The 26,124-nt window shown below is 41.8% G+C and overlaps 4 protein-coding genes across 5 annotated transcripts in view; 2 read left to right on the top strand and 2 right to left on the bottom strand.

Annotated features, from left to right (window-relative positions):
- Positions 1-1,473: 1,473 nt before the first annotated feature.
- Positions 1,474-11,043, bottom strand: tmem209 (transmembrane protein 209). The gene is made up of 15 exons (XM_072673987.1): positions 10,821-11,043; positions 9,153-9,299; positions 9,005-9,063; positions 8,782-8,913; positions 7,999-8,225; positions 7,673-7,877; positions 7,053-7,228; positions 5,376-5,447; positions 5,169-5,265; positions 4,953-5,078; positions 4,761-4,858; positions 3,571-3,685; positions 3,376-3,473; positions 3,203-3,276; positions 1,474-3,053 (listed from the first exon to the last, which is right to left on the bottom strand). Exons 2-15 carry the CDS (start codon positions 9,287-9,289, stop codon positions 2,999-3,001), a joined length of 1,671 nt encoding a protein of 556 aa, XP_072530088.1. The 5' UTR covers positions 9,290-9,299; positions 10,821-11,043; the 3' UTR covers positions 1,474-2,998.
- Positions 11,044-12,073: 1,030 nt separating this feature from the next.
- On the top strand, positions 12,074-15,831 carry lyrm5a (LYR motif containing 5a). 2 transcript variants are annotated; one of them, XM_072673194.1, is made up of 3 exons: positions 12,074-12,120; positions 12,399-12,474; positions 15,155-15,831. In XM_072673194.1, exons 2-3 carry the CDS (start codon positions 12,430-12,432, stop codon positions 15,365-15,367), a joined length of 258 nt encoding a protein of 85 aa, XP_072529295.1. In that variant the 5' UTR covers positions 12,074-12,120; positions 12,399-12,429; the 3' UTR covers positions 15,368-15,831. The 2 variants fall into 2 exon arrangements, with proteins under 2 accessions (XP_072529295.1, XP_072529296.1); XM_072673195.1 differs by lacking the exon at positions 12,074-12,120 and having other exon boundaries at positions 12,217-12,474.
- A 1,084-nt stretch (positions 15,832-16,915) lies between these two features.
- slc5a8 (solute carrier family 5 member 8) lies at positions 16,916-24,531 on the bottom strand. The gene is made up of 14 exons (XM_072673484.1): positions 24,172-24,531; positions 23,186-23,251; positions 23,032-23,083; positions 22,393-22,460; positions 21,130-21,284; positions 19,881-20,021; positions 19,668-19,797; positions 19,446-19,534; positions 19,210-19,319; positions 19,051-19,118; positions 18,887-18,973; positions 17,380-17,594; positions 17,184-17,287; positions 16,916-16,935 (listed from the first exon to the last, which is right to left on the bottom strand). Exons 1-14 carry the CDS (start codon positions 24,529-24,531, stop codon positions 16,916-16,918), a joined length of 1,665 nt encoding a protein of 554 aa, XP_072529585.1.
- Positions 24,532-25,699: 1,168 nt separating this feature from the next.
- The window catches only part of utp20 (UTP20 small subunit processome component), a 34,881-nt gene continuing 34,456 nt past the window's right edge, over positions 25,700-26,124 (top strand). Inside the window, exon 1 of the mRNA XM_072673192.1 lies at positions 25,700-25,973. Within this exon, the coding sequence (XP_072529293.1) occupies positions 25,923-25,973 (51 nt within the window). The 5' untranslated portion in view covers positions 25,700-25,922. The remainder of the gene's footprint in view (positions 25,974-26,124) is intronic.

The following is a 26,124-nucleotide window of genomic DNA, read 5'->3' as shown; positions in this document are numbered from 1 at the left end:
TCAGATACAAAAACATAGATAAATTACCACTATATACATAATATAAATAATAAAAGTAAAAAAAAAAGCTATAACAATATTATCTACAGATTCTTTAATTAAAATTGTATTAATAATAATAATAATAATAATAAAAATGCTGAGCCATTTAGTCATTTCTCATTTAGCTTAAAAAACAAACTAAATAGCACTACATTTAATATCAACCACAGTATTGTGAATTTGGAAAGGATGCATTTTAAGGGGGAACCCACCCTTATAAATCAAGAGAACATTTAATTACATTAAGGGAATGGTTCACTAAAGGGAACATCTCTAAATATTCTTTTTCTATTTGGATACTTCAGAGGCTCCTAAGTTTTTGGACTGGACAAAATCCTAAACTTTTGCTGTTTCTGGGATCCCGTATCTTTAAACGTTGGTACAGTTAGTATCGACCACACTATTTTATATACATACTAAACTGATTTATTCACAAGTAATTAACTTATTATTCTGAAAACCTAAGATCTACACTTTCAGCTGTAAGTTTTTAACCTTGTAGTGTCTGAATGTTACAGTAACATGCATTTTCTCTTCAACTGTCTAATCATACAAAACCATAGATTATTAAAATGTGCACAGACTTCCTTAAAATGACCAAAACCACCTAAAGTCTGACATCCAAGAAGAAAGATCATGTATATAATTTAAATAAATTAAATTAAAATAAAATACTGCATATTTCATTGATTGAATTCCTGCTTGAATGATATACTGCCACCATGTGGTGAAATCCACTGATGTGGCCCCCTTTCACAGCTTTACAGAGAACAAGCAATTTTCTTAGAATATGAAGGGACATACACATGCTGTGAATGACCTCAGATCAAGTGCACCACCTTACCCATAGCAGACTTATTAATATATGATTCAGATATTTAGATTTGACTGATATTTTATTATATTAAGTAAAGGTGCACATATCTGTCACTGTACTATGTACAGTGAAATGTGTCCTCTGCATTTTACCCATCTGTGTTAGTGAATACACACACACCCAGAGCGGTGGGCAGCCAACTCCAGCATCCAGGGAGCAGAGAGGGTAAAGGGCCTTAGTCAAAGGGCCCAACAGTGGCAGCTCACCGAGCCTGGATATCGAACAACCCTGTCATTAATAGCCTGGAGCTCTAACCGCTGAGCCACAGCTTTCCTAGAGAGACAGGAGGGTTCGATCCTTGACCACATTTCACCAATTTAAAAAAATGATAACTACTAAATTAATAAATAAATAAATAGATGTACAGTTGCCTACCTAACATGATTCGAACCTCGACAAGACAGGGACACGGATATGAGTGTGAGCTAAATGCCAGAGATGTAAACGTACAGTGTGTCAGAATAAAACAGGACAATCTGAAAAGGTTCATTTATTACAGATCATTTCAGACCAAACTGTTCCCATAGATACAAATGACCCCCCCCCCCCCCCCATCCAGGATGATGATCAAAAAGGTGTACACAGCCCTGCGAGTATTTACAGAAGCCCTTCGCTGTGGATTAAGTGGAGAGCACTTAATCAGTGTTTCGCCAAGTAACAATCAAGCTGTAACAGAGGCCGTGACCAGCATGAGAAGATGGTCCCCCCTTTCAGGTAAAGGGGTAAACGTGGGGATACAGACCTTATAGTGTTGAAATGCATCATTTGGCACAGTTTTCAAAAAGGTTGACGCAGGCCTTGTCTACTGCATTCGTACACGGCTACTCAGGGTAAAACATGCGTTACTCTTGCAAGCCACAATTACTTACACAGCAAAAGGAGCCTCAGTGTTATTAAAATAATTATCCCCTACTCCGCCAAGCTTCACTGGGGAAAACTATGGTTAGCTACTTGAGAACTTTTGTAAACAAACATCTGGCCTCCTTTGGGACAAAAAAAAAAAAAAAAATTGCCAGTGTTCAGGACTGAGCTACAACTGCTGAAGGTGGTGTGATCACCCACCATAACGTATTCTCTGTTGGGGGTCAGGTAATCCCACTTTTCTTATATGAGGTTTGGGTTAAAGATATGGGTAGAAATACAGAAATTAAAAAAAGGGGGCGTCCGCTGCTCATACAAGCTTAAAAATAAAGATGCCATAGAAGAACCATAAAGAACCCAGTTTGTAATATGTAGTGAATGTGAAGAACCTTTCACAAGGAAGGCCTTACCTATCTATAGGCTCCTCACACTGACACATCTCTACTTATGGAACCACAAGTTGTTCTTCTATGGCAGAGGTCTTCAAATCTGGGCCATGGATCCTGTTTCCAGTCCTGGACTATGTAACCCAATGGCCAATGATTTAGATCAGGGGTCGGCAACAGGGGCCAACGTCTAGCACGGTTAGCCAGATTTCCCTGCTAGCAATTAACAGGTGAGGTGAATCCGGTGTGCTTGACCAGGCCCTCCAGGTTCCAGCTAGAGCATAATCCAGGACTGGAAACTGGACTCCAGGTCCAGATTTTGAAGACCTGGGTTGTATGGCTTCTAACGCACCTTTATTTTTAAGAGTGGAGCACAGCATCTACAACACACAGCAAGCTAAAGCTGTCATATATATATAAAAATACACCACTTTACACACATTCAAAAGAAAGTTCTACAGCTTTGTGTCAAACAAAGCCGTCTGACATGCAGAATTATGTACAAAGGCAGAGCAGAGCCGTGTTTTCTGGTGACCCATTGGCCATCTAAGCCGTTACCGGTTTTCTGTGTAGAGTGCTGCAATTTAAAAACACAGACTTCATAGAAATGCTTTCTTAAAAATTCAGTGCCTCATGCTGGGCTATAGATGACATTCCTGATGAAGGAACCAAAGCACTGTGCATGTCCCCCTTCCCCAAAGCATGCAATGGCACTACAAATTCTATGAGTTTATGTATTAAAAAAACAAACAAGAAAGGACTTGTGCAACATATTGCTCTTCAAGTGACCACATCAGTGTTAGATTTACTGCAGCCATAACATATGGCAAGGTCAGTCCCCAAATATCCAAAGAACGTTCACTCCAGAAAGGCCCAGATTGACTCTCCTGCAGAGAGAAAGAAGAACAGGGTGGTTAAAAAAAAAAGTTCTTGTCCAGCCTTGTGAGCTGTGGTCCTTTCACAGCTCTGAGCAGCACTGAGAAGGTCCCTGAAGTCATGGCGACTGCCGGCAGAGAAGGCGTAAATCAGCACTCACCCCAGCATCCCAGACTCCTTGGTTTTGATGATGAAAAGGAACATGAGGACCGTGTGGAACAAGTTATTTCTTCCCTGTGAATAACGGCATGCCAGGTGTGAGGAATGAAGGTAATCATCCTTGGCTGCAATTTCAGGTATTTCAGGGAGAGGTGTAGTGAGAACACACTGTACCTTAGGCAGGCTGTAGATGTGGCCCTGATAGACGAGCTGAAAGTGTGGTGGGTTGGTGCTGCTTTGGTGGATGCAGAAGAGGTTCTCGTTGGAAAGATCTGTTGAAGCACACAAAGTCAGGAGTCCTGAGCATAAAAATAAGGTATGCAACAGTGTAGGTAACGATGTACTGGAGGACATTGTTCACGGCCATACCTGGCTTGTGTGGCGTCTGGATGAAATGCTGCGTTGTGAAGGTTTTCCCATCTGGGTACTTCGGGTGGGGAGGAAGCCTGGAGTCCAGGTATGTGCACAGAATGTGCATAAGGATCTGCAAAAGCAAAGAGATACAGACAGTGATTAAAAGATAAACTCCTGGCAAAACAACACAGACCAACATTAAACGTAGAGCTGCAGAAGACTGGTCTCAATATTATGATACACTGCATGTCCATATGTTTGTGGACACCCCTTTAAATGAAAGCATTCAGACACTTTAAGCTGTACACATTGCTGACACAAATGTGTCGATGCACTGTCCCTGTACAGAGACACTGTCAATAGAATAAGACTCTGGAGCAGATAATAAACATGAACCCATTACTGGCATCATGCTGCGTAACGCCAGGCGTGGGCTAGAGGGGTATAAAGCCCCCCAGCATTGAGCCGTGGAGCAGCGGAAGAACTGTGTTCTCTGGAACGGTGGAATGATGGATGGTGCTCTATTCAATACTTGAGGTGGGGTGGTGATCATCCAACATCCCTAATTCACATCACTGAATGCAATCAAATCCACACAGCAATGCTTCTAATTATCAAGTAGAGACAGTTACTCCAACACAAGCAGGATACACTCTTTTAAATATCCCGATTTCAGAAGAAACGATGAAAGAGGAGGTGTCCCAATACTTTTGTCTGAGGATTTGATTGCATTCAGTGAAAAGAGCACAAGCGGGGTCAGGACGTTGAATGATCAACGGACTCCAACGGCCTGACTCCACCCTAAAAGCATTGGATGGAGCTCCATCCATCATTCCAGAGAACACAGGGACTAAACAAGCTGTGCGTTTGTATGCATTTGCACATCAGTGTCAGCAATATCTTGTATCTCCAGAATTTCATGATGGATGGACCAATAGAAACGCTGCACAATGACTTGGACTTAAATCTATTTACATTGGCGTCTATTTAAAGTTAAGAAGGATCTCCTTCTCCTGTAATGTTGCCATTTTGGAGATACAAGATTTTGCAGGACGAGGATATGGTGTAGGTGTTATATTGCGGATCCCCGGTGAAAAATCTCACAAGACTCTCCCACTCACTGACATTTCTGACACATGTAGCTGGAGTACAAACACACAGAGGTACAAATCATTTTGCCTCCAAACCAGGAGGATGAAACTCACAGCAGAATCAGTTGGGAGGTCCGTGTCCCACTTGCGGTTCTTCAGATTCCCTCCCCCGTTCCAGCGGAAGGAGCTCATGCAGCCACTGTGGGCCAGTTCTGGGGCATGAAGAACATGACAGCATACATAACCATTAACAGCAGATCTCCACATTACAACACTATGAAGTGCTGAGGTTTCAAAGAAAATCACCTTTGATCCTCTCGACCAGATACTCCTGGTTGGGTGTGATGTCCAGGTACTGCACTATGGCGTTGAGGGTGGGGATGGCAGAGGCTTTGACTACAGCGGCCTGTTTGAGACTGCTGATGCTGGCCTCTGGAAAAGAAGGGAAGGACATGGTGGAAATGAGCTTTGTGAAGCAGTACGAAGGTGAGAATTTAATCGTGTGCATCATGAAACCATTACCTCCTATCTGGAGCTCAGGGCAGCCCATCCTCCTTAGCTGGCTATTGATGGAATCAATCTCCTTCACCAGATGCACCAGAATGGTGTCATTAATCCACTATCATGTGGGAGAAAACGGACTTACTCTCCCAAGAAATGTAATAAACATTTGGACATTGGGCTAAAACTGTCCAGGTGATTTTTAACCAAACACAAAGACACACTCACATTTCTTAGTTTGGCAGTCCAGCTGTCGATGCTGTCAGTGACATGTCGGCTGGTTGTAATGCGTGCCCAAACCTGAATAACACAAAGTAAAGGTGCACGTATTTGTCATTGTACAGTGTGCACTGTACAGCGAAATGGGTCCTTTGCATTTAACCCATCTGTGGTAGTGAACACACACTCACACACACACTAGTGAGCTAGGGGCAGTGAGTACACACACACACCCAGAGCTGTGGGCAGCCAACTCCAGCGCCCGGGGAGCAGAGAGGGTAAAGGGCCTTGCTCAAGGGCCCAACAGTGGCAGCTTGCTGAGCCTGGGTATCAAACCCACAACCCTGTTATCGATAGCCTGGCGCTCTAACCGCTGAGCCGCCACTGCCACAATAAGGACAAGTTCAAGTTAGTTGAAAAAAAAAAATGAAAACCTGCTGCACTGCACATATCACCAGTCAGTAGTTAGCCTACTACCAGCCTCTGGGAATTAGTAGTTATTATTTGGGACGCCAAGATCCAGTTATTTTGCTCTCTAATTTAAAGAGTCTCATAATGCTGAAAATCAGCTGATGCAGATACCAATCAGCTGCTGATTAATCTGATCAGTAAAATCCCTTTACTTTCAGGATCAGTTTCTATAATCAGACTTTCTGGACTGACTTATTTAGTTTAGTCGAGACTTTTCTTAAAATGATGTTTTATAGTATTTAATATCTTATAATCCAGCCTGATCTCCTCCCTGACCAATCAGCTCCCAGCTCCTTTACAACACTGCAGTCTAATCACTTCCTGTGTGTGTGTGTGTGTGTGTGTGTGTAGTGCATCTGTAGTTGTTGGTCTACTGGTGTGTAATAACTGGTTTATAGTGGGTGAATGTGATGCTGTGATTTGGGCGTGGGTCTCTTGCTCTGCCTAATTTAAATTCTACACTGGACAAATCCAGATGGTCCAACTCAACCTTCTTGTACAAATTCCAACAAAAGCATACAAATACTGAATTCCTAAACTGAGCATCTACTAAGGCTGGGCGTTATGTTAAAAATACTATATACACAATATAATTTTTTTTCATAATACACAATATTTATCACAATATATGTAATTAATCACAGCCTAAAAACATCCAAAGCATCAGATTCTTATCAACTACTATTCAGATCCTCTCCTGTACTGAATACAGTGATTTATACTCAACATCTGCTGCTCTTCATCTAATTAACCCCTCAGTATAATTACACTAAGTAATGAAACCTGCAGCTGATCAGTGTTTATTAGGCACTAACAGTCTCCTCTATTTGCTTAGAGAAGTTTATTGTAATTACAATAACTAAATTTATCACCATAACATAAAATACAGTCATACTGCTCAGCTCTAGTGACACAAACATCTTTTCATGAGAATATAAATGATAAAATATGCTTTTAGACTATACTCAGCATCGCATTAGAGCTCCAGTATACACTAAGAACGTCATGGACTTCAACAACTAAGAAATAAGCATTTTTATAATAACAGCATTTGAACAAACCTTCCACTTCTGAATACATTGTGTTCAGAGATCCACATGTACATATAACCACATATCCCTAGTAAATACGCATGTATGCATCCAACATCACACACCCCTGCACTGTTCTGCAGGAAAAGAGAGAGAGAGAGAGAGACCTCAAAGCATGGCTTACCTCCTCAGCGGCTTGTTTGGAGCCCAGCTCAGTTTCATCTTTGTGAGCAGAGGGAGCCTGGGAGCGACAGGCAGGCTGGTACTGGAATTTCCTCAGGCTTTGGGCATAGTCCCCCACAGAACGGTTGTAGTTCCAGAACGTTGGACTGTGCGAAGGAGACGCCGACTCCGGACTCCCTGATGATAGGTCAAATACTTATCAGTGGCAACAGTGTCACGTCAGACAGTTAAATGAACAATTGTTCATGGTTTCTGACTCTGTATGATTTATTGTCGCCGATAAACAGAAGAATTAACGTATTCTGCGAAGCTAAGCAGAAGCGACAGAAGCCTATATTGTGTTCAGTTTTATAGATGCATGGTCAGAAGCACATAAGCAAGCATATATGAGGTATGTTAACACAGTTCGAGAGAAATATGTGATGATTTAAGCAGACTGTCTTCATAAGCTGATGGCATTAAGCGATTACCCTACAACAGACTGCAACACCAACATGTCCTGCTTGACTGACTGCTAAAAACGGCCCAGGAGGGACCCCTGAACTGACAATTTCTACTATTCTTGTTCCCCAACACATCACTGGCTGCGTGAAGAGAGCCTAACAACATCAAGGACTTTACCAAGTTGACTCCGGTGGCTCTTCTCCTCCTCAGAGCGAAGGAACTTCTCCAGGCTCTTGTGGTCATCCATGTAATCTTCCTTCCCTCCAGGAGAACTGAAGACAGAAGGGGATGTGCGGTAGCGTGCCCGCAAGCTGGAGCCTTCCGCTGGGCCCAGGCTACTAGGGTAGGGTGAGGAAGTTGTGGATGGACTGTAGTTCAGCACCTAAAAAGCATCAGAGATGCAAGTTCACCATTCAGTACACCCCCCCTCCCCCCGCCCCTCTAGTGCTAATATTTCGGAATGGCAATTGAAAAACAACATATTCTGGTGTGTGTATACACACCTTGCTAAAGGCCACAGACGGAGAAAAAGGTCCTCCGCCACCTGGTGAAGATGGGTTGCTTAGAGGCGGGCTGTAGCCAGACACACAGCTGGGAGAGAACTTCGGGCTGGTGCTGGGGGGCCGTGCCGGGCTAAAACTGAGCACATTCTGTCCTTGCAGGGGAGAGGACTGGGGAGACACTGGAATCTCCTTCTTCTCTGGCTTCTGGGGTGGGGAGGCATGAATTCCTGTACACAACACAAAAGGAATCATGGATACACTATATGGACAAAAGTATTGGGACACCTGCTCATTTACTGTTTCTTCCAAATCAAGGGTATTAAAATGAGTTTATCCTGCATTTCTTGGAGTAACTGTCTCTACTGTCCAAGGAGGAAGGCTTTCTACTAGATTTTGGAGGTGCATTGCTGTGAGGATTTGATTGCATTTAGCAACAAGAGCATTAGCGAGGTCAGGATGTTGGATGCTCACCACCCCAACTTATCCTAAAAGTATTGGATGGAGCACGATCATCATAGAGAGAACACAGTTCCACAGCTCAATGCTGCGGAGGGGCTTTATACCTCTCTAGCCCACGCCTGGCATTAGGCAGCATGGTGCCAATAGGTTCCTGTTGGTTATCCTATTCTACTGGCAGTACTTCTCTAGAGACTCTGTAGACTATGTATTTGCGAGACTTCTGTATCAGCAAAAGGTGATTTAAGTAGCTGAATGCATTCATTAGAAGAGGTGTCCACAGACATTTGGACATGCAGTGCACGTGAACGCAAAAGTCACGATTACCAGAGTTCCGGAGGCCGAGAAGACGATGCTGCTCCGGAGAGATGGCAATAGATGAAGGCGCCATGGTGTACTTGAAGTATTTCCAAAAATCAAAGATCGCATTCAGGCTGAAGAGGGAGGCCAGGGCCAGCTCTGTCGAACAAAACCCCAGTGAGGAGAAGAACCACAGACCATAGAGATCAAATCTTACAGACTTAATCTTAACGCTACTTAACCCACTTACCAATGTACCAGATTGGCCAGTATGTAATGTTGTAGTATCTACTGAGCAGCTTTCCTGACCTGAAAGACAGAACTTTGTTGTGGTCCAGTTCCAACACTTCACATTATCGGTCAATCATTGTTTACAGGGCTGAAGGAGATTCTCTTACATCTCTGTGTAAATCATGCCAGCAAGAGACACGTTCAGGACTGCCCAGGCGAGGACCACCTGCCGCTCCTGCTCTTCCCTCCTCATCCTCATCGTCTTGTCGATGAGAGAAGGCATGCCTTCTTTGCTCGGGGTCATGCTTTAAGAGCTGTACAGTGAACAGGGGTGGGTGATTTGAGAGAAAACTCATCATCATCATCATCATCATCAACATTTAGACATTTTTACTAAACACAATATTTATCACGATATTCGGGTAAGCTGATCAAATGCACCAGTAGCGGCATGTGTTAAAATTTGCATATAAATACCCTCTCATATTTAGTCCATGATTTTTAAACTGGACTAATTACACTCCTTGTAATGAAACATGCAGCTGATCCGGGCTTAAGCACGGACAAAATCCACGATCGGATGATAAAATTGATCACAATACTATACAATAAAACTCACACTGATCACATCTAATAGCAAATTAATTCAAAATAGTTAGCCCACCTCAAAACTGACAACTTAAATGCATTATTTACCAAACTGGAACAATCCAAACATTTAAACTTCTGTCTTTATGTCAGACACAGTTAATCAGCCAAGGCTAGTTTGGCATCTGAGCTACATGGGCGTATAAAAGTATTGGGACGTCTGCTCATTCACTGTTTCTTCTAAAAACCAAGCTTATCCTGTTTCTACTGTCCAGGGAAGAAGGCGGCTTTCTACTAGATTTCGGAGCAGAGCATTGCTGTGAGGATTTGCTTGCATGCAGCGAGAAGAGTGTAAAGGTGCACATATTTGTCACTGTACAGCGAAATGTGTCCTCCGCATTTAACCCATCTGGTAGTGAACACACTCACACTCACACACACATGTGTTAGGGGCAGTGAGTACACACACACACCCAGAGCGGTGGGCAGCCAACTCCAGCGCCCGGGGAGCAGAGAGGGTAAAGGCCCTTGCTCAAGGGCCCAACAGTGGCAGCTTGCCGAGCCCGGGAATCGAACCCACAACCCTGTTATCGATATTTATTGTTATTGGGATCAGGATTTTGGATGATTACCATCCCACCGCAACCATCCCAACTCCTCTCAAAAGAATCGGATGTGTTCCAGAGAGCACAGCTCTTCCACCGCTCCACAGCTGGATGCTGCTGGGGGGCTTCATGCCCCTCTAGCCCATGCCTGGCATTAGGCAGCATGATGCCAATAGGTTCATGTTGATCTGCAGAGACTAGACAAGCTGTGTGTGTGTGTGTGTGTGTATATATATAGTGGTCATTAATGGGTGCAACTTTAAATAGCTAGTTAAGTGCTATTATTTGGGAAGGGGAATGGGAAGGGGGTGCAGATCCACAGGCACTCGGATATATGGATGTATACAGATGTCCACTGACCCTTTAGTCCTTATTTAGCTCTTATCCTCTAAGGTCCAGTGAAGAACTAAACCACATGGGCTCAGAAATGTCGTTTTCTGTAAATTACCCGTATCAGCCACTCTGAAACAGGCCTTCCTCTCACTAATGCAGGTCAGCTGTATCAATAACCCAGTGAAACAGAGCTGTGTAAGAGCAGTAGGAGCTGCCCTGGTCGCTGCCCTGGTCGCTGCCCGGACTCCTCCATTCATCCATTCATTCATTCATTCATTAAACCGAGAAGCGCGTGACAGCATCGCTTACCTTGCTTAGCCTGCTAGCTAGCCAATGCTACCGTTCTCTCCTTGAGTATTTATGAAAAACGTCAAACTGAAAGCGAACACAACTCTCTCTCAAGCCCAGCAGGTATGTCTACAGTCCGAGGAAACTCCTGAGGCCGAGTTTACAGAAGAGAGGGACATGCTTTCTCTAACAAACAGAAGCTCCAGCTTCATCCAGGCGCCAAAACGGGCGGCGTGAGTTCAGAAGCAGGTGCGCATGCGCGCGGCGGGCCGGGGGGAAGTCCCCTCTGTTGTTTACAAAATAAAAGTTCACAGTTTTACGCAAAAGACGAGTTTTAATGTTGTCTAAAATGTAAGCTCGTAGAAACCAAGTGAAGAGGTGTTTTTTTATTAAATTTCACATGATTAATCCATTCTGTCCAATCTCAATTTAGTATGAAATGGGAAGTATAACAGTGGTGCTTATTGTGCAGATACTTTGTATAGTGATACCTGAGAATCACACTGCACCCATGTGGATTGCCATATTTTCCATATCTATCTATCTATCTATATATATATATATATATATATATATATGATAAGATAAGATAAGATACAAAAATCTGTACAAAAATTTAGATAAATAAATAATTTACACTATAATAAATAATGTACACTATAATAATTTACACTATATATATATATATATATATATATATAGAGAGAGAGAGAGAGAGAGATAGATACATTTATTTATTTATTTATTTATTTTTAAACTTTTGTTCGTATTGTCAATATTTCCGTTTTGTTAAAATGTCTAAAGTAAACCTTTAATCAGGTCCCTGGCCTGGCAAGCTCAACACCCTACACTAATAAAAGTCCTAGTGGCTCCTCATGCTACATTTACCTGCCTGTGTAACATGATTCAAAGTTACTCTGGATAAAAGTCTTAGCCAAAAGTCTTATTAAAAGTCGTATGTGTATATATAAAATATATTTATAGTCGAGTAAATACAGTAGAGATAGTTATAGTGAGTGAGTATATATATATATATATATATATATATATATATATATATATATTTTTTTTTTTTTTTTTTTTTTTTTTTTTTTTTCAAAAGTTGTTCCAGCACAAACACAAAATCCTATTAATTAGCAGTGTCAGATGTATTCAAGTGCACGATAAATATATGTATATATATTGCATACATTTGCTACATTTGGCATTTTCAGAATATGACCCTTTTCTTCTCTGCTCGTTTGAGACTTTTCTTTTGAAGAGTGTCCGCAGACTGGTCACGTGCCTCTGGCCTGGAACTGAGACCCAGCTGAGCGTAAAGGTGAGTGTTGCCCTCCTGCTCCTCTTCATAGAGCATGAAGGACTGTCTCAGACTCGCAGCGGGTTTCTCCACACGGTCGTGGTATGTCCAGCCACTGTGACCCGCTGCAGGTCTCTCAGCTCAGCTCTCCACAGCCTCAGCCTCTGTTAGGCTAAGCTAACACACAGCAGCCATGCATGTGAAGGTGCACAGCAGTCTGAAAGGCTGGGGGAGAGAAGAGTGACACTGATGCCGTGAGATCCTGATTTATATTTGTCTTATTTTATTTTCTGCTGAAGATTCATTACTGTCTGGAAGAGTGGAAAGAAGATGAGCAACCCACTGAGGGGAGAAGTTATCAGACTGTACAAGAATGTGAGCCAATCTTCATTATTATGAGCTTTATATATATATATATATATATATATATATATATATATATATATATATATATATATATATACAGTCATGCCCGAAAGTATTCATACCCCTGGCAAAGTTTGACTTAAATTTACTTTTATTTAACCAGAAGTTAAATAAATATTAAATATTTTTGCCTTGAAACGACACAGGCATCTCCCAGGAGATAACACGATGATGTACAAGAGGCATCATTGTGGGAAAAAGTATTTCTCAGCTTTTATACACATTTGAACAAAAAGTGGCATGTCCAAAATTATTCATACCCTTCTCAATAATTAATAGAAAAGCCTTTATTGGCTATTACAGCAATCAAACGCTTCCTGTAATTGCTGACCAGCTTTTTGCATGTCTCCACTGGTATTTTTGCCCATTCATCTTTAGTGATGAGCTCCAACTCTTTGAGGTTCGAGGGTCTCCTTGCCATCACCCTGATCTTTAGCTCCCTCCACAGATTCTCAATTGGATTCAAGTCAGGACTCTGGCTGGGCCACTGCAAAACATTAATGTTTTTGTCTGCTAACCATTTCTTCACCACTTTGGCTGTGTGTTTTGGGTCGTTGTCGTGCTGAAATGTCCACCGGTTCCCAAGGCCAAGTTTCTCTGCAGACTGCCTGATGTTGTTGTTGAGAATCTTGATGTATTGCTCTTTTTTCATGGTGCCATTTACTGCGATCAAGTTCCCTGGTCCATTGGCTGAAAAACACCCCCAAAACATTAGGTTCCCACCACCATGTTTGACAGTGGGGATGGTGTTCTTAGGGTTGAAGGCTTCTCCTTTTTTACGCCAAATGGTGCACACTTCATTGTGGCCAAACAATTCAATTTTTGTTTCATCTGACCATAAAACAGAACACCAGAAGTCTTCTTCTTTGTCCAGATGAGCATTTGCAAAGGTCAAGCGGGCTTTTGTGTGCCTTTTCTGGAGAAGTGGTGTCCTCCTTGGCCTGCGTCCGTGGAACCCAGCAGTGTGCAGTGTCCGTTGAACTGTCTGCCTTGAGATGTCGCCACCAGCAGAGTCCAGATTCACCAGGATGGCCTTGGTGGTGATCCTTGGATTTTTCTTCACCTCTCTCACTATTCTCCTGGCCAGCACAGGTGTCACTTTTGGCTTCCGACCACATCTTCTGAGATTTTCCACAGTGCGGAACTTCTTGTATTTTTTAATAATACTTTGCACTGTAGCCACTGGAACTTGAAAACATTTTGATATGGCTTTATAGCCCTTTCCTGACTTGTGAGCGGCCACAATGCACAGCCGCAGGTCCTTAGTGAGCTCCTTTGTCTTAGCCATGACTGTCCACAAACCAACTGCAGAGAGCTGCTGTTTTTCTCCTGTTGAGTTGATTAAAACAGCTGTTCCCAATGAATCAGGGTAATTAGGATGCTTTAAAACAGCTTGGACTATTTGGAATGGTATAGAACTTTGGATTTTCCCATATACTGTGACAGTTTTCAAAGGGTATGAATAATTTTGGACATGCCACTTTTTGTTCAAATGTGTATAAAAGCTGAGAAATACTTTTTCCCACAATGATGCCTCTTGTACATCATCGTGTTATCTCCTGGGAGATGCCTGTGTCGTTTCAAGGCAAAAATATAACTTCTGGTTAAATAAAAGTAAATTTAAGTCAAACTTTGCCAGGGGTATGAATACTTTCGGGCATGACTGTATATATATGTGTGTGTATATAGGTATATATATATATATATGTATATGTATGTATGTGTGTGTGTGTGTGTGTGTGTGTGTGTGTGTGTGTGTGTATGTATGTATATGTATACACACACGATACGATATATGTAGATTATATGTATGTACATTAGACACATGCAAAATACATGGATTTTGGATTGCTGTGTGTATAAATATATATATATATATATATATATATATATATATATATATATATATATATATGAGAGAGAGTATATATATATATATATATATATATATATATATATATAATGAGAGAGAGTATGTGTATATATATATATATATATAATGAGAGAGAGTATGTATGTATATATATATATATATATATATATATATATATATATATATATATATATATATATATATGTGTGTGTGTATGTATGTGTGTGTGTATATATATATATATATATATAATGAGAGAGAGTATGTATATATATATATATATATATATATATATATATATATATATATATATATATATATATTAGTGCTGGGCGATATGGCAGAAATACCATATCACGATATTTAGAGTTTTTTTTTAGTACACAATATTTATCACAATACATGTAATCAGACTAAACACATCAGTAGTGACAGATTCTTATAAACTGCTATTCAGATCCTCTCCTGTACTGAACACAGTGATTTATACTCTATAACATCTGCTGATCTTCATCTAATTAACCCTTCAGTATAATTACACGGTTAGTAATGAAACCTGCAGCTGATCAGTGTTAATTACACTAACAGTCTCCTCCATACGCTTAGAGAAGCTTATTGTCTATCATGATAACAAAATGTATCACAGTACGATAAAATATTGTCATATTGGCCAGCTGTAATATATATATAATATTTATTTATTCTAGTATTTCCAATGTTTTTTTATTTTTAATCTTTTTGTTTATGATTTTAAAGCTCCTCTATCTTGGAAGGGAATACCCAAAAGGTGCTGCTTACTTCAGAGAGCGTTTAAAAACAGCCTTTATGAAAAACAAAGATGAGACCGACCCTGCGAAGATCCGAAAGCTGGTTGACCGAGGGGAGTTTGTGATTAAAGAACTGGAGGCCCTTTATTTTCTTAGAAAATACAGAGCCATGAAGAAGCGCTATTACGACCCAGAGCACTGACGCCCATTATCTCTACACATCGAGCAAGCTGGACAAATAAGATCACGTTAAATATATATTTCTATATTTGTAGGAGTGAGTTTGTAGGTCATTTTTTGACTCATTCTTGAAAAGACTGTCACACAGATGTAACTTGATGTGCACCTTACACCTGATGTGCCAGTGGTACAGTAATGAACAGGGTAAATGAGTGGCACTTTGCGTATGTTTTTATAGGTTATATAATTGTGGCCAATCAGCTGGGGTTATTTTGGGAGTCGTAAGCCAAATTACATTTCAGTGATCCATAAAATGTGTTCCTGATGGCACCATATGTTTGGATGTTTCCAACAGAGACTGGCCTAAATTTGTCCAGCTGGCCTCTGTTGTGCTAGCTCTGCTGTGTATCTTGTAAATAACTGCCATAAATGGGTTGAATGTTGGTGGACAGCAGCTAATACAGAATTAAATGTGTATTTTAATAACATTTTGTGTTCAATTAAGTGTGTAAGCTCCTCATTACGAATAATTAAGGTGGAAACCAGTGGTGATTACCCCTGAAATATGGGTTAGAAGGTTAAACGCTCCTCCAGGCATAAGCTTCAAGCATAACATGAACATTTGTAGGGAATGTGAGTGAATGTATAGTGCATCATATATAATACGCCATATGGACAAAAGTATTGGGACACCCGCACATTCATTTTCTTCCAAGAGTATGAAAAGTAGAGTCGATCCTGTCTCTACTATCCAGGCAGGAAGAAGGCTTTCTACTAGATTTTGGAGCAGCATTGCTGTGAGGATTTGATTGCATTCAGCAACAAGTGCATTGTTGAAGTCAGGATGTCGGATGATGATCACCACCCCACCTCTCTCATCATCCCCAACTCCTCTAGCCCACACCTTGGCTACCACCTTGGCTACCACCTTGGCTTTAGGCATGGTGCCAGTAGGATCATGTTGAACTACTCCAGAGAGTCGTGATCTATTGGCAGTACTTCTCTACAGGGAGTAGACAAGCTGCTGAATGCATTCATTAGAAGGGATGTCCACAAACATTTGGACATATCGTGTATGTGACAAAAACACTAGGTTCCGTTTGCAGATACATTGAGGCTGGCACAAATGCCACTTTCGAGGTACTGGATGGAGGTCCACTCCACAACTCTAGGCTGGGGGGGTTTGTACTCCTCTAATCAAGGCTTGACATTGGGCATGTTGACCTTGGGCTTATGTGTGGCATCTTATCTGGGTCCGAAGAGGAATACAGCTCCAGAACACACTGAACACACGTTAATAGTCCAGAGATAGCATGTTTATATATTCACTGAAGAATGGGAACTGGGGAGACATGCAGTCATACTGAAGGCCTTTTAAGGGATTTGATGGCACTTTATGGGCAAGTTTATCGTGTAAAAGCAAAATCCGGTTCCTATCTTGCTCAAAAAGGAAGCATCTTATTATGCAGGAGCTCTGTGGGACTGAATTTTAGTGATATCAAGCTCCACTTCACAAAATGCAAGGTTGGTTTCACCAGATCTTCTCTTCTTCACTCCAGCCAGGTCAAGCTTATCTGCATTTCCTGTGGCCTGGAAAGAAAATAAAGAGATGTCATGCCAGTGTTGTAGAGAAGGGTATTTTAAGGCTTTTTAAGGACACCTACCTTTTGCTTTAGTGTCTTATAAAGCTTGTAGCAAGTCAAGTCCTCCTTCATTACTGTCAGACCTGGTTCCAGATTTGGTGGTCTATCTCCTAGGAATGGAAATTTTTTTGCAGGTTTTACAAGCCAAGGAAAACATAGTTCTCACTGTTTTTTGATGCTAAAAGCATCTCTTACCTGAGACCAAACTCACAATCAGCCCCACAGCTATGGCAACTAAAGCTCCCACAGGGCAGAAATACAGGTAGGACAAGGAGTACCAGCTATCAGCCAGCAAAGGCCTGTAGAGTCAAGGTAAACATGAGGAAATCACTGAAAACAATCCTGACAGACAATCCTCACAGTCATGGGAAATCTTCAGTAGGAGAACTACCTATCCAGAGCTTTGTCCTGCTGGGCGGAAGAGACGTGGTCAGCCTGTGTAGAGTGGGTCCAGTTCTGAGAGACGTTCTGAGCCACGGTGAAATTGCAGCCATGTGTTTCCAGGGCGAGTGGTCTGGTACTCTCAGGTAGAGGCCGATAGATCTGGGACCCAATACACACCCAGAACGATATGGCTAACCCAGCCACCAGCCCAGCCAAACCGCCCTGCGAAAAATATGATTACTTCTGGCTGGTCTACATTCAATGTGAGGGAATTACAAGTCAGGTCCATTGGGGGCTTTGCATCTAGAGACCTTACAACTGGCGCTTTTGCACAGGGCAGTGTGATACAGCATAATACAGCATACCTGCAAAGCCGTGACCCCCTATTCTACCCCCCCTCCTTCCATTAAGCAACCCATACCCTGAATAAAGGTAAAAAGGTAAAGGTGCACATATTTGTCACTGTACAGCGAAATGTGTCCTCTGCATTTAACCCATCAGTGGTAGTAAACACACACACACACACACACACACACACACACACACACTAGTGAACTAGGGGCAGTGAGTACACACACACCCAGAGCGGTGGGCATCCAACTCCAGCGCCCGGGGAGCAGAGAGGGTAAAGGGCCTTGCTCAAGGGCCCAACAGTGGCAGCTTGCCGAGCCTGGGTATCGAACCCACAACCCTGTTATCGACAGCCTGGCGCTCTAACCGCTGTTACTCTGTTTATATTGGGGTACCAGGTGTAATTAACTAGGACGCATAGGTGGCGCTAGCAACAGTGCAGACTGCTGATTGGTTAAACAGTCATCATCATCGTCAAATAGAGAACAATGATAGGTGCGGTGGTCTCGAAATGAGGGGTGTTCAGGTCAGTTTCTGGCGTATCGCTGTGTATCATGGCAGGACCTCCACTGCCTGAAAACAAGCTAGGCGTAGTCAACAGTCAGGCGTTCGTTGCTATCTCGGCAGTGAATTGTCAACACAGGCGCGTGCAGCCCAACGCACAACACCCCCTTAAATTAGCACTCCGTCAAACTCAGACCGCACCTGGCTCTTAAAAGGAACGGCGAGCGACACCCTGATTGGTTTATTACTGCACGTTACGCCCAAAAAAAACACACCCATGATTAATTAAGAGACTCAGTACATGCCTTTTGCGAGTTTTGAGGCGTACAAGGCGACCTTTCCCATCGTTGTGATAGCAAAGACACACCGACACGCCCCCCAAATCAAGCTGCACAGTGTGAGGTTGATGGCTCGCCTCAAGATTGCTAAAATAGAGCCCTATGAGGCATTGCACATAGCAGGACAGCGCTCTACAGCCTCAGTCCACATAGTGCAGTCCTGTAGGACTTTAGCCAAGGCTTCAGTCAAGAGCTTTAGACTGATTAATCTGAAGGTAAGGTCTATTAACCGTTGTTTGTATGTGATTAAAAGGTTGCCCTGGGTGATAGCACCTGCCAAATGAATGAATATCAACAGAAATCAATATTTAATCAACTCACCCTTGAGTTAACAGAAGGGAACAGGATGCCTAAAGCGAACAGGCCAAGCAGAGGTCCACCGATCATGCCTACGATACTGATCGCTGCCTATAGACAGATATGGCAGATATCAGCAAAACAAACGTTCACACCAATAAAAACCGTGATAACAGCATTTGACCCACCTGCAGCAACCCTCCCATCAGCGATGCAAGACCAGCCATCCCAATGCACACCGCTCCATAGAAAATGCCTGTGTTTTTTTATACATGATTAGAAATAGAGCTGGTGTACATCACGAACCACAATCCCACAATTCTCTTCACCATTTCAGTCTCACTCACTCAGTCCCTTTGAGACCCAGGAGAGCCGTTGCTCTGACACGCTGAAGTACGGGCTTATCAGGTCTGTGGCCGTCACTGCAGCTAATGCGTTCACACTGGAGGACACGGTGCTGTAGCGTTCAGTGGAAACACACACATGTAATATCCATCAAAGGCATGTCCGAACAAAATAACCTTCAATATAGTACTCGGGAAGACTGTGTGAAAGTGTGGTGGAGAGCTTAGGGAGGCCTGACCTCAAGGTGCCACTGTACGCTGCTGCGACAAACAAGCCAGGAAGCCCTGGGTGATCCCTCAAGATATCCAGCACCAGGTATGGCATCAGCTTTAAAGCAGAAATGAATAGTTAGTGGTGAAATACTGCTACCAAACCCTGTTCACAGTCCATCACAGTCCAATATCATATTGCTGGATAAGGAAAGACCATGTGCTGTATCAAAAAGCCTTGGATATCTCACCTGGTCTTGAGCAGACACCTTATTCGCTGTCCATGGATCGCAGTTCTTATAAACAGAGTACAAACACAATCCACAAAACACTGAACACAGATTTATGGCCCACAGAGACACCAAGTTCACATACAGAGACCTAGAAAGGGACAGAGGCTTCGTTAATTCATGGTGTATCCTCTACTGGCACTTATGGACTGCTGTGAATTGCATGGTGCCTACATTTTGGCATGAAGCAGGGACTTGCAGGACACGTATCGTTGCACCTGTGCTTGGTTGATACCATAAGTACTGGTCCAGAGGAATGTACCGCCGATCAGGATGGTCCAGAAAGTGTGCCTCCTTAGAGGGTTAGGATCAAAGCTGAAGAGGGGAAGTAAAAAAAGACAATGTGCAAAGACAAAGATGCACAGAGAGAGGGTGAAGAAACCCACGCTGGCTAGCACTGCATTGAGTGATGGGGGAGAGGGAGGGCCGTCATACCTACCCAGATAGACGAATGCTAGCTATGCTCTCAGCTACATATGGTTGACAATTGCCATGCCATTTCCCGATTCCCAACTACTGTTTTCTTCCCAATTTAGTCATTTCCAGTTCCCAGTGACTATTTCCCAATTCCCAACTACTGTTTTCTTCCCAATTTAGTCATTTCCAATTCCCAACCAGTATCTTCGCAATTTAGTCATTTCCAATTCCCAACCAGTATCTTCCCAATTTAGTCATTTCCAGTTCCCAGTGACTATTTTCCAATTCCCAACCAGTTTCTTTCCAATTCAGTCATTTCCAGTTCCCAGTGACTATTTCCCAATTCCCAACCAGTTTCTTCCTAATTTAGTCATTTCCAATTCCCAACCAGTTTCTTCCCAATTTAGTCATTTCCAGTTCCCAGTGACTATTTCCCAATTCCCAACCAGTTTCTTTCCAATTTAGTCATTTCCAATTCCCAGTGACTATTTCCCAATTCCCAACCAGTTTCTTCCCAATTTAGTCATTTCCAATTCCCAGTGACTATTTCCCAATTCCCAACCAGTTTCTTCCCAATTTAGTCATTTCCAGTTCCCAGTGACTATTTCCCAATTCCCAACCAGTTTCTTCCCAATTTAGGCATTTCCAATTCCAACTATTTTCCTCCATCAACATCAACTGAAGACCCACTGCTTTTGAGAGCACCAAGTAAAGCATAGTTAAGTAACCTCTACATGCAGGTTCTAGAAACTGTGTATTGCAAACCGTTGTATTGGGGGTATTGGGTACTCATTAATATCTTGTTTACGGGGTCTATCAACACTAGCTTTGGATGTTCAGAGTGAATGCTTAAGCACTTTTGTACGGCGCTCTGCTACTGTATAAATGCTACTGTATAAATGTCCCGGAGTAGCAAGGTGCCAATTACAGGTGAGTGGAGCTTCAATGTGATTGTGAAGCTGTTATTTATATAGTAAAAATGCTTCATAATGCTGCTTTAACTCACTCCCACAGGTTGATTCTGCCCCCCTGAGCAGCATCGCTGAGGATGACCGAGACTCCACCTTGTACCAGCACAGACTGGATGATGACGGTCAAGAACCCAGTCAGCATGATGAGCACCTGGAACACGTCTGTCCACACCACAGCCTTCAGACCTCCCTGCCATAACACAGAAGCAGATTTACAGTGTTGCTGTAAACAAAGTGAAGAGATCACACTTACTGTAATCAGACACAATTCAGGCCTCGGGCTGCTGCCTGCGCACCAAGCCACGGGCAGACAAAGCCTAAGCTCGGGTAGAAGAAGACCCAGACTGGGTCACAAAGCAAGAGGAAAGTCTTTTTGAGACTATTTAACAACTGGTTGCAGTTTGGTTTGGTTTTGGTGCCAAATATGTGTCAGTTTAGACATTCAGTTTGCATTACGCTAATTTTATAAGCTTCCCTCGCCTGTTAGGTCCTTCCCTCGCCTGTTAGGTACATTAGCCTTCAGATCCTAACCATGTTGTAGCTAATCAGTGTTTATTTCTGACGTTTAGATACACAGCAATAGCTGAATTCTCTTCCCAATTCCCAGTGACTATTTCCCCAATTCCCAACTACTGTTTTCTTCCCAATTTAGTCATTTCCAATTCCCAGGGACTATTTCCCAATTCCCAACAACTATTTTCCAATTCCCAACAACTATTTCCTTCCCAATTTAGTCATTTCCAATTCCCAGTGACTATTTCCCCAATTCCCAACTACTGTTTTCTTCCCAATTTAGTCATTTCCAATTCCCAACTACTGTTTCCTTCCCAATTTAGTAATTTCCAATTCCCAGTGACTATTTCCCAATTCCCAGTGACTATTTCCCAATTCCCAACAACTATTTCCTTCCCAATTTAGTCATTTCCAATTCCCAACAACTATTTCCCAATTCCCAACAACTATTTCCTTCCCAATTTAGTCATTTCCAATTCCCAGTGACTATTTCCCCAATTCCCAACTACTGTTTTCTTCCCAATTTAGTAATTTCCAATTCCCAGTGACTATTTCCCCAATTCCCAACTACTGTTTTCTTCCCAATTTAGTCATTTCCAATTCCCAGTGACTAGCTGGAACTCCCTGTATTACACAATGCTGATAGGGCCTAGGTCTAAAAACACCATACAGGAGCCCCCAAAAACCTTACTGCTGCTACTATTTCATGACGATCTTGAGAATTCACAGTGAAAGGGTTGGCTGTTTTCAGTCGGCTCTTGTGAAGACTCTTTAGGCATACTTACCAAGGTGCAGTAGAAGGTACAGACCACTCCGGTTGATATCACAGCTCCCCAGAGATCTATGCCAGTGACTAGGGCATGAACAAACAGGACATAAGTTCACTTGACCTGAGTCCACTCTAAGCTTTCAAGTGCACTTAGTGATCCCACACACAATGCCTCTGACCCAAAGCTCTGCCTCTGCCTCTGCATTCTTAATGGAAATCACTTCAAATGAATCAGATGAACTTCTTTTTCTTTAGTTATATTTAGTGATGTTGTGTTGCGTAGTGGAATCATTATAATGTTTCCTAATAAAGGACTAAGCGGCTCTGTGTGGAGTGCAGAGTGCCCCCTGCCCCCTGCTGTTTTTTCAAGGGCCTTAGACTAGGTGATCAGGTGCAGAACGCATTCCAGGACTAAAACATCCAGGTTTTGAACATTTTATTCCTCGCAGCGTCCCACTTCTGGATCCGTCTGGCTCTTGAGCTGCTAAGGAGCAGCTATTACATACACTGAGTGCCTCTGACTCTTTAAAAGAGGCCGAGCAGTGTGCATTTATTCAGTAATTACAGCACGAGATGAATTATTAATATCAATCAAGATAATTAGGTACACACAGTAAGGCAAGGTAAGGCAAATAGTGGTGTTAAGCAATCCCACCTTGGTTTAAAGCCAAAGCTGGGGCGTAGATTGCCATTCCAGTGTACAGTAACTGAGAAATGAGGGGGAAAAATGTGGTCAGTGCAGCCAAAGATCATTTTCTGGTTAAGTAGTGAAATAGAAATAAAGGATTGGTGCCATTGAGAGTACTCACTGTCTGAATGATAAATAGCACTGTTCCAAACAGCCGAGTTGCTTTGTTGAAGCGCATTTCCAGGTACTGCAATGAAACAGTGAATATATATATACAAAAACACACACACACATATATACTATATTAATATATATATATATATATATATATATATATATATATGTATATATATATATATATATATATATGTATATATATACACACACACACACACATATATATGTGTGTGTGTGGGTGTTATATATATATACACATATATAATATAGTATAATATAGTATATATATGTGTGTGTGTTTTTGTGTGTATATATATATATACTAAATAACGTCAGCGTTCTATACATATACATATATATACAAAATATATATGTGTGTATATATATATTTATATATATAAAGCTGACATTTATATATATATATGTGTGTGTGTGTGATCCTTTGTCTTTCTGAATATATTTGAACATGTGGAGATCTGATCAATACTGAGAGATTGTGGTAATATCACTAAACACACACTCTTATTAATTGTAAAATGTATTTTATATAAATGTAATACTCTTGTGAGAAAAAGGTTAAAACACCCACAGTGTAGAAGACTCACAAACGCCAGCTTTCTAGGCCGCTGACCCCTGACTTTCAGCTCTACATTCTTCTGTTTCTGTCAGAACATTCATTTAGTAGCATATCCCAAAATACATAAATAATAAATAAATAAATAAACCCTGTTTATGAACATTGTGAGGGTTCAGTGTCTGTTCAAGCCCTGCAGGCTCACACCAGTGACTGTATGATGTAATACAGTAAGTTTATGTACATTAAAAGTAATTAAAATAATTACAATTATAATAAACCAAAGAATAATTATTTAATTAATTATATATATATATATATATATATATATATATATATATATATATATATATATATATATATATATATATATATATATATTACTATTATATTATTATATTACATTAGAGCCTCACCTCATAAGTGCTGGTTATTCCCAGTCGGTAGAAGATTGGCAGAAACAGCTCCGAGCTGATCCCCACCATTGCAACGAATGAAAGGCAGGTGAGGACGAAGCTGACCCCATAGCAGTACACCTCCACTGGGGTGGCCAGCACCGTGATGGCTGACATGAAGCTGGCGGTCAGGCTCAAAGCCACAGGCACTGCCGTCATGCTCCGGCCACCCACCAGAAAATCCCTGGAGCTGCGCTGTCCTCCCTGGGCGAAGCCGTAGTACAGCCCAATAGCTGCTGAGATGACCAGCATCAGGGTGAAAACCACATAGTCCCATGGAGTGAAGGACGCTGCAGGCGTGGGGTTCTCCGGGTCCTCCATCATGCCTGGTTGTTTGCTTGAAGGATGAGCAGTGGCTCAGCTGAAACCCTGGCCGTGTAAAAGGGGCCAGTGGAGACCTCTGAGGACCTCTTTGTAATACTGAGAGTCAGAAATGCCCCCCGGCAGGTAACACACCTCCTCACCAGCTCGAGAGCTCGAATGGCTTTCTGGCCTGGGTGGTGAGGACCTTCAACTCAGTGCTTGACATTCCAGGCATATCTCATGCTTTTGCTCCAGAAGAACTTGCCTGGGTTTCCACTTAGTGTCTCAACTTAATACAAAGGCCACGAAGATGAAAGAACTGGTAGAGCTTTGATGTAAATGTGAAGATAATGATCAATAAATGTGATCATTCTGGAGGCAGCGGTACGATTTCCAGGGTTTCCCACAAGGCTGTAGATGCACTATCAAGTTCTTATGAGTTCTTGTGCTATTTGCATTAGCCTTATGGGTCAGGGGCACAGTGGGTCCAGAGGAACACCCCCTGGGCACCTAGGCAGGGTGACAATCCATAGCAGTGTTTCCACACATTGCCTGGACCATTCAGAGGGGGGTTTAGCATAACCCATTTTAGCATGAGTTTATGGGAGGTGGAGGGAATCCAGAGCACCCAGAGTCCAGAGAGAAGATCCAATCCACAACACACACAACCTGCTGCTCCACCGTCCCACCTAAACACACTTCAGTCAAAAGGTTATTGAAAAAAATAATATTTAGAGACTTTAAGGGTTCCATTGAGTTAATAAATAATTAAAAATATTACAAAAAATAACAAAGAATATTAATTGTATTAATTTATTAATTGTATCTAATAATATCCCTCAATTTTTCCACAATCAGTGGAACTGGGGACCTGTTGAAATACGTGTTGAAATATTATTATTTTTCTGCTTTGATACCTTAGTTTCTCTGTAGGACACAGGCTCATTTCAATGTTGATCATGTACAGAAAAAAATAATACACAAATAATAATGTCCTGGCTGTACAACGAGCTGGGAATCTGCGGGACTTTTACTTTGAAAATCAGAACTGCTTAACATAACATTGACCACATTACATTTAAAATGTAAAATAAAGTATTAAATTAAATTAAAATAATTAAATTAAATTAAACTAAACAACCTCGGATATAAAAACGTGTTTACATTAATAATCTTTAATTATTTAATTAGGAAACAACCTTTGCTTCGAAGAATAGCTTCGTAATCGGAACACACGGACTCTTATTTTGAAAAACATAAACTCCCCCAATGCCAGTGCCTCGTTCAAAATGGTGGCCTCCTGAAACGGCATGTGTATCAACAATTCCCGTCCAGAACAGATTAACAGTGTTGTTTTGTGAAGTGTCGCCTTAACTGAGTCTGTCTGGAGCCGCACAGAGGAGCAGAAGATGAGGTTAAAAGTAAAGCCTCTGTCGCACAAGTCGGAGAACACGTTCCGGGTGAGTCTGCGGTTAACGGCAGCTGGTAGCTGCAGGTAGAAGGAATGGCAGAGCTCACATGAGGCTGAGCCTTTTTTATTATTATTATTATTAAGTATTAAGACCCATTGCCCCTTATTATTATTATTATTATTAAGTATTAAGACCCATT

The sequence above is a fragment of the Salminus brasiliensis genome, chromosome 2, assembly GCF_030463535.1.
Source record: "Salminus brasiliensis chromosome 2, fSalBra1.hap2, whole genome shotgun sequence".
Taxonomy (NCBI): domain Eukaryota; kingdom Metazoa; phylum Chordata; class Actinopteri; order Characiformes; family Bryconidae; genus Salminus; species Salminus brasiliensis.
Note: the sequence above shows the minus strand (reverse complement) of the source record. Positions and strands in the feature narration are given on the sequence as shown.

Coding starts and splice junctions, on each gene's coding strand:
- lyrm5a (XM_072673194.1), top strand. CDS start 12,430: ATGAGCAACCCACTGAGGGGAGAAGTTATCAGACTGTACAAGAAT. Junction 12,475..15,154: donor TTATCAGACTGTACAAGAAT/GTGAGCCAATCT, acceptor ATGATTTTAAAG/CTCCTCTATCTTGGAAGGGA.
- slc5a8 (XM_072673484.1), bottom strand. CDS start 24,531: ATGGAGGACCCGGAGAACCCCACGCCTGCAGCGTCCTTCACTCCATGG. Junction 22,461..23,031: donor AGCTTTGGCTTTAAACCAAG/GTGGGATTGCTT, acceptor TTCATGCCCTAG/TCACTGGCATAGATCTCTGG. Junction 19,320..19,445: donor GCGTACAGTGGCACCTTGAG/GTCAGGCCTCCC, acceptor TGAACGCTACAG/CACCGTGTCCTCCAGTGTGA.
- tmem209 (XM_072673987.1), bottom strand. CDS start 9,289: ATGACCCCGAGCAAAGAAGGCATGCCTTCTCTCATCGACAAGACGATG. Junction 7,878..7,998: donor CGTCTGTGGCCTTTAGCAAG/GTGTGTATACAC, acceptor GATGCTTTTTAG/GTGCTGAACTACAGTCCATC. Junction 5,079..5,168: donor CCCTGAGCTCCAGATAGGAG/GTAATGGTTTCA, acceptor CTTCTTTTCCAG/AGGCCAGCATCAGCAGTCTC.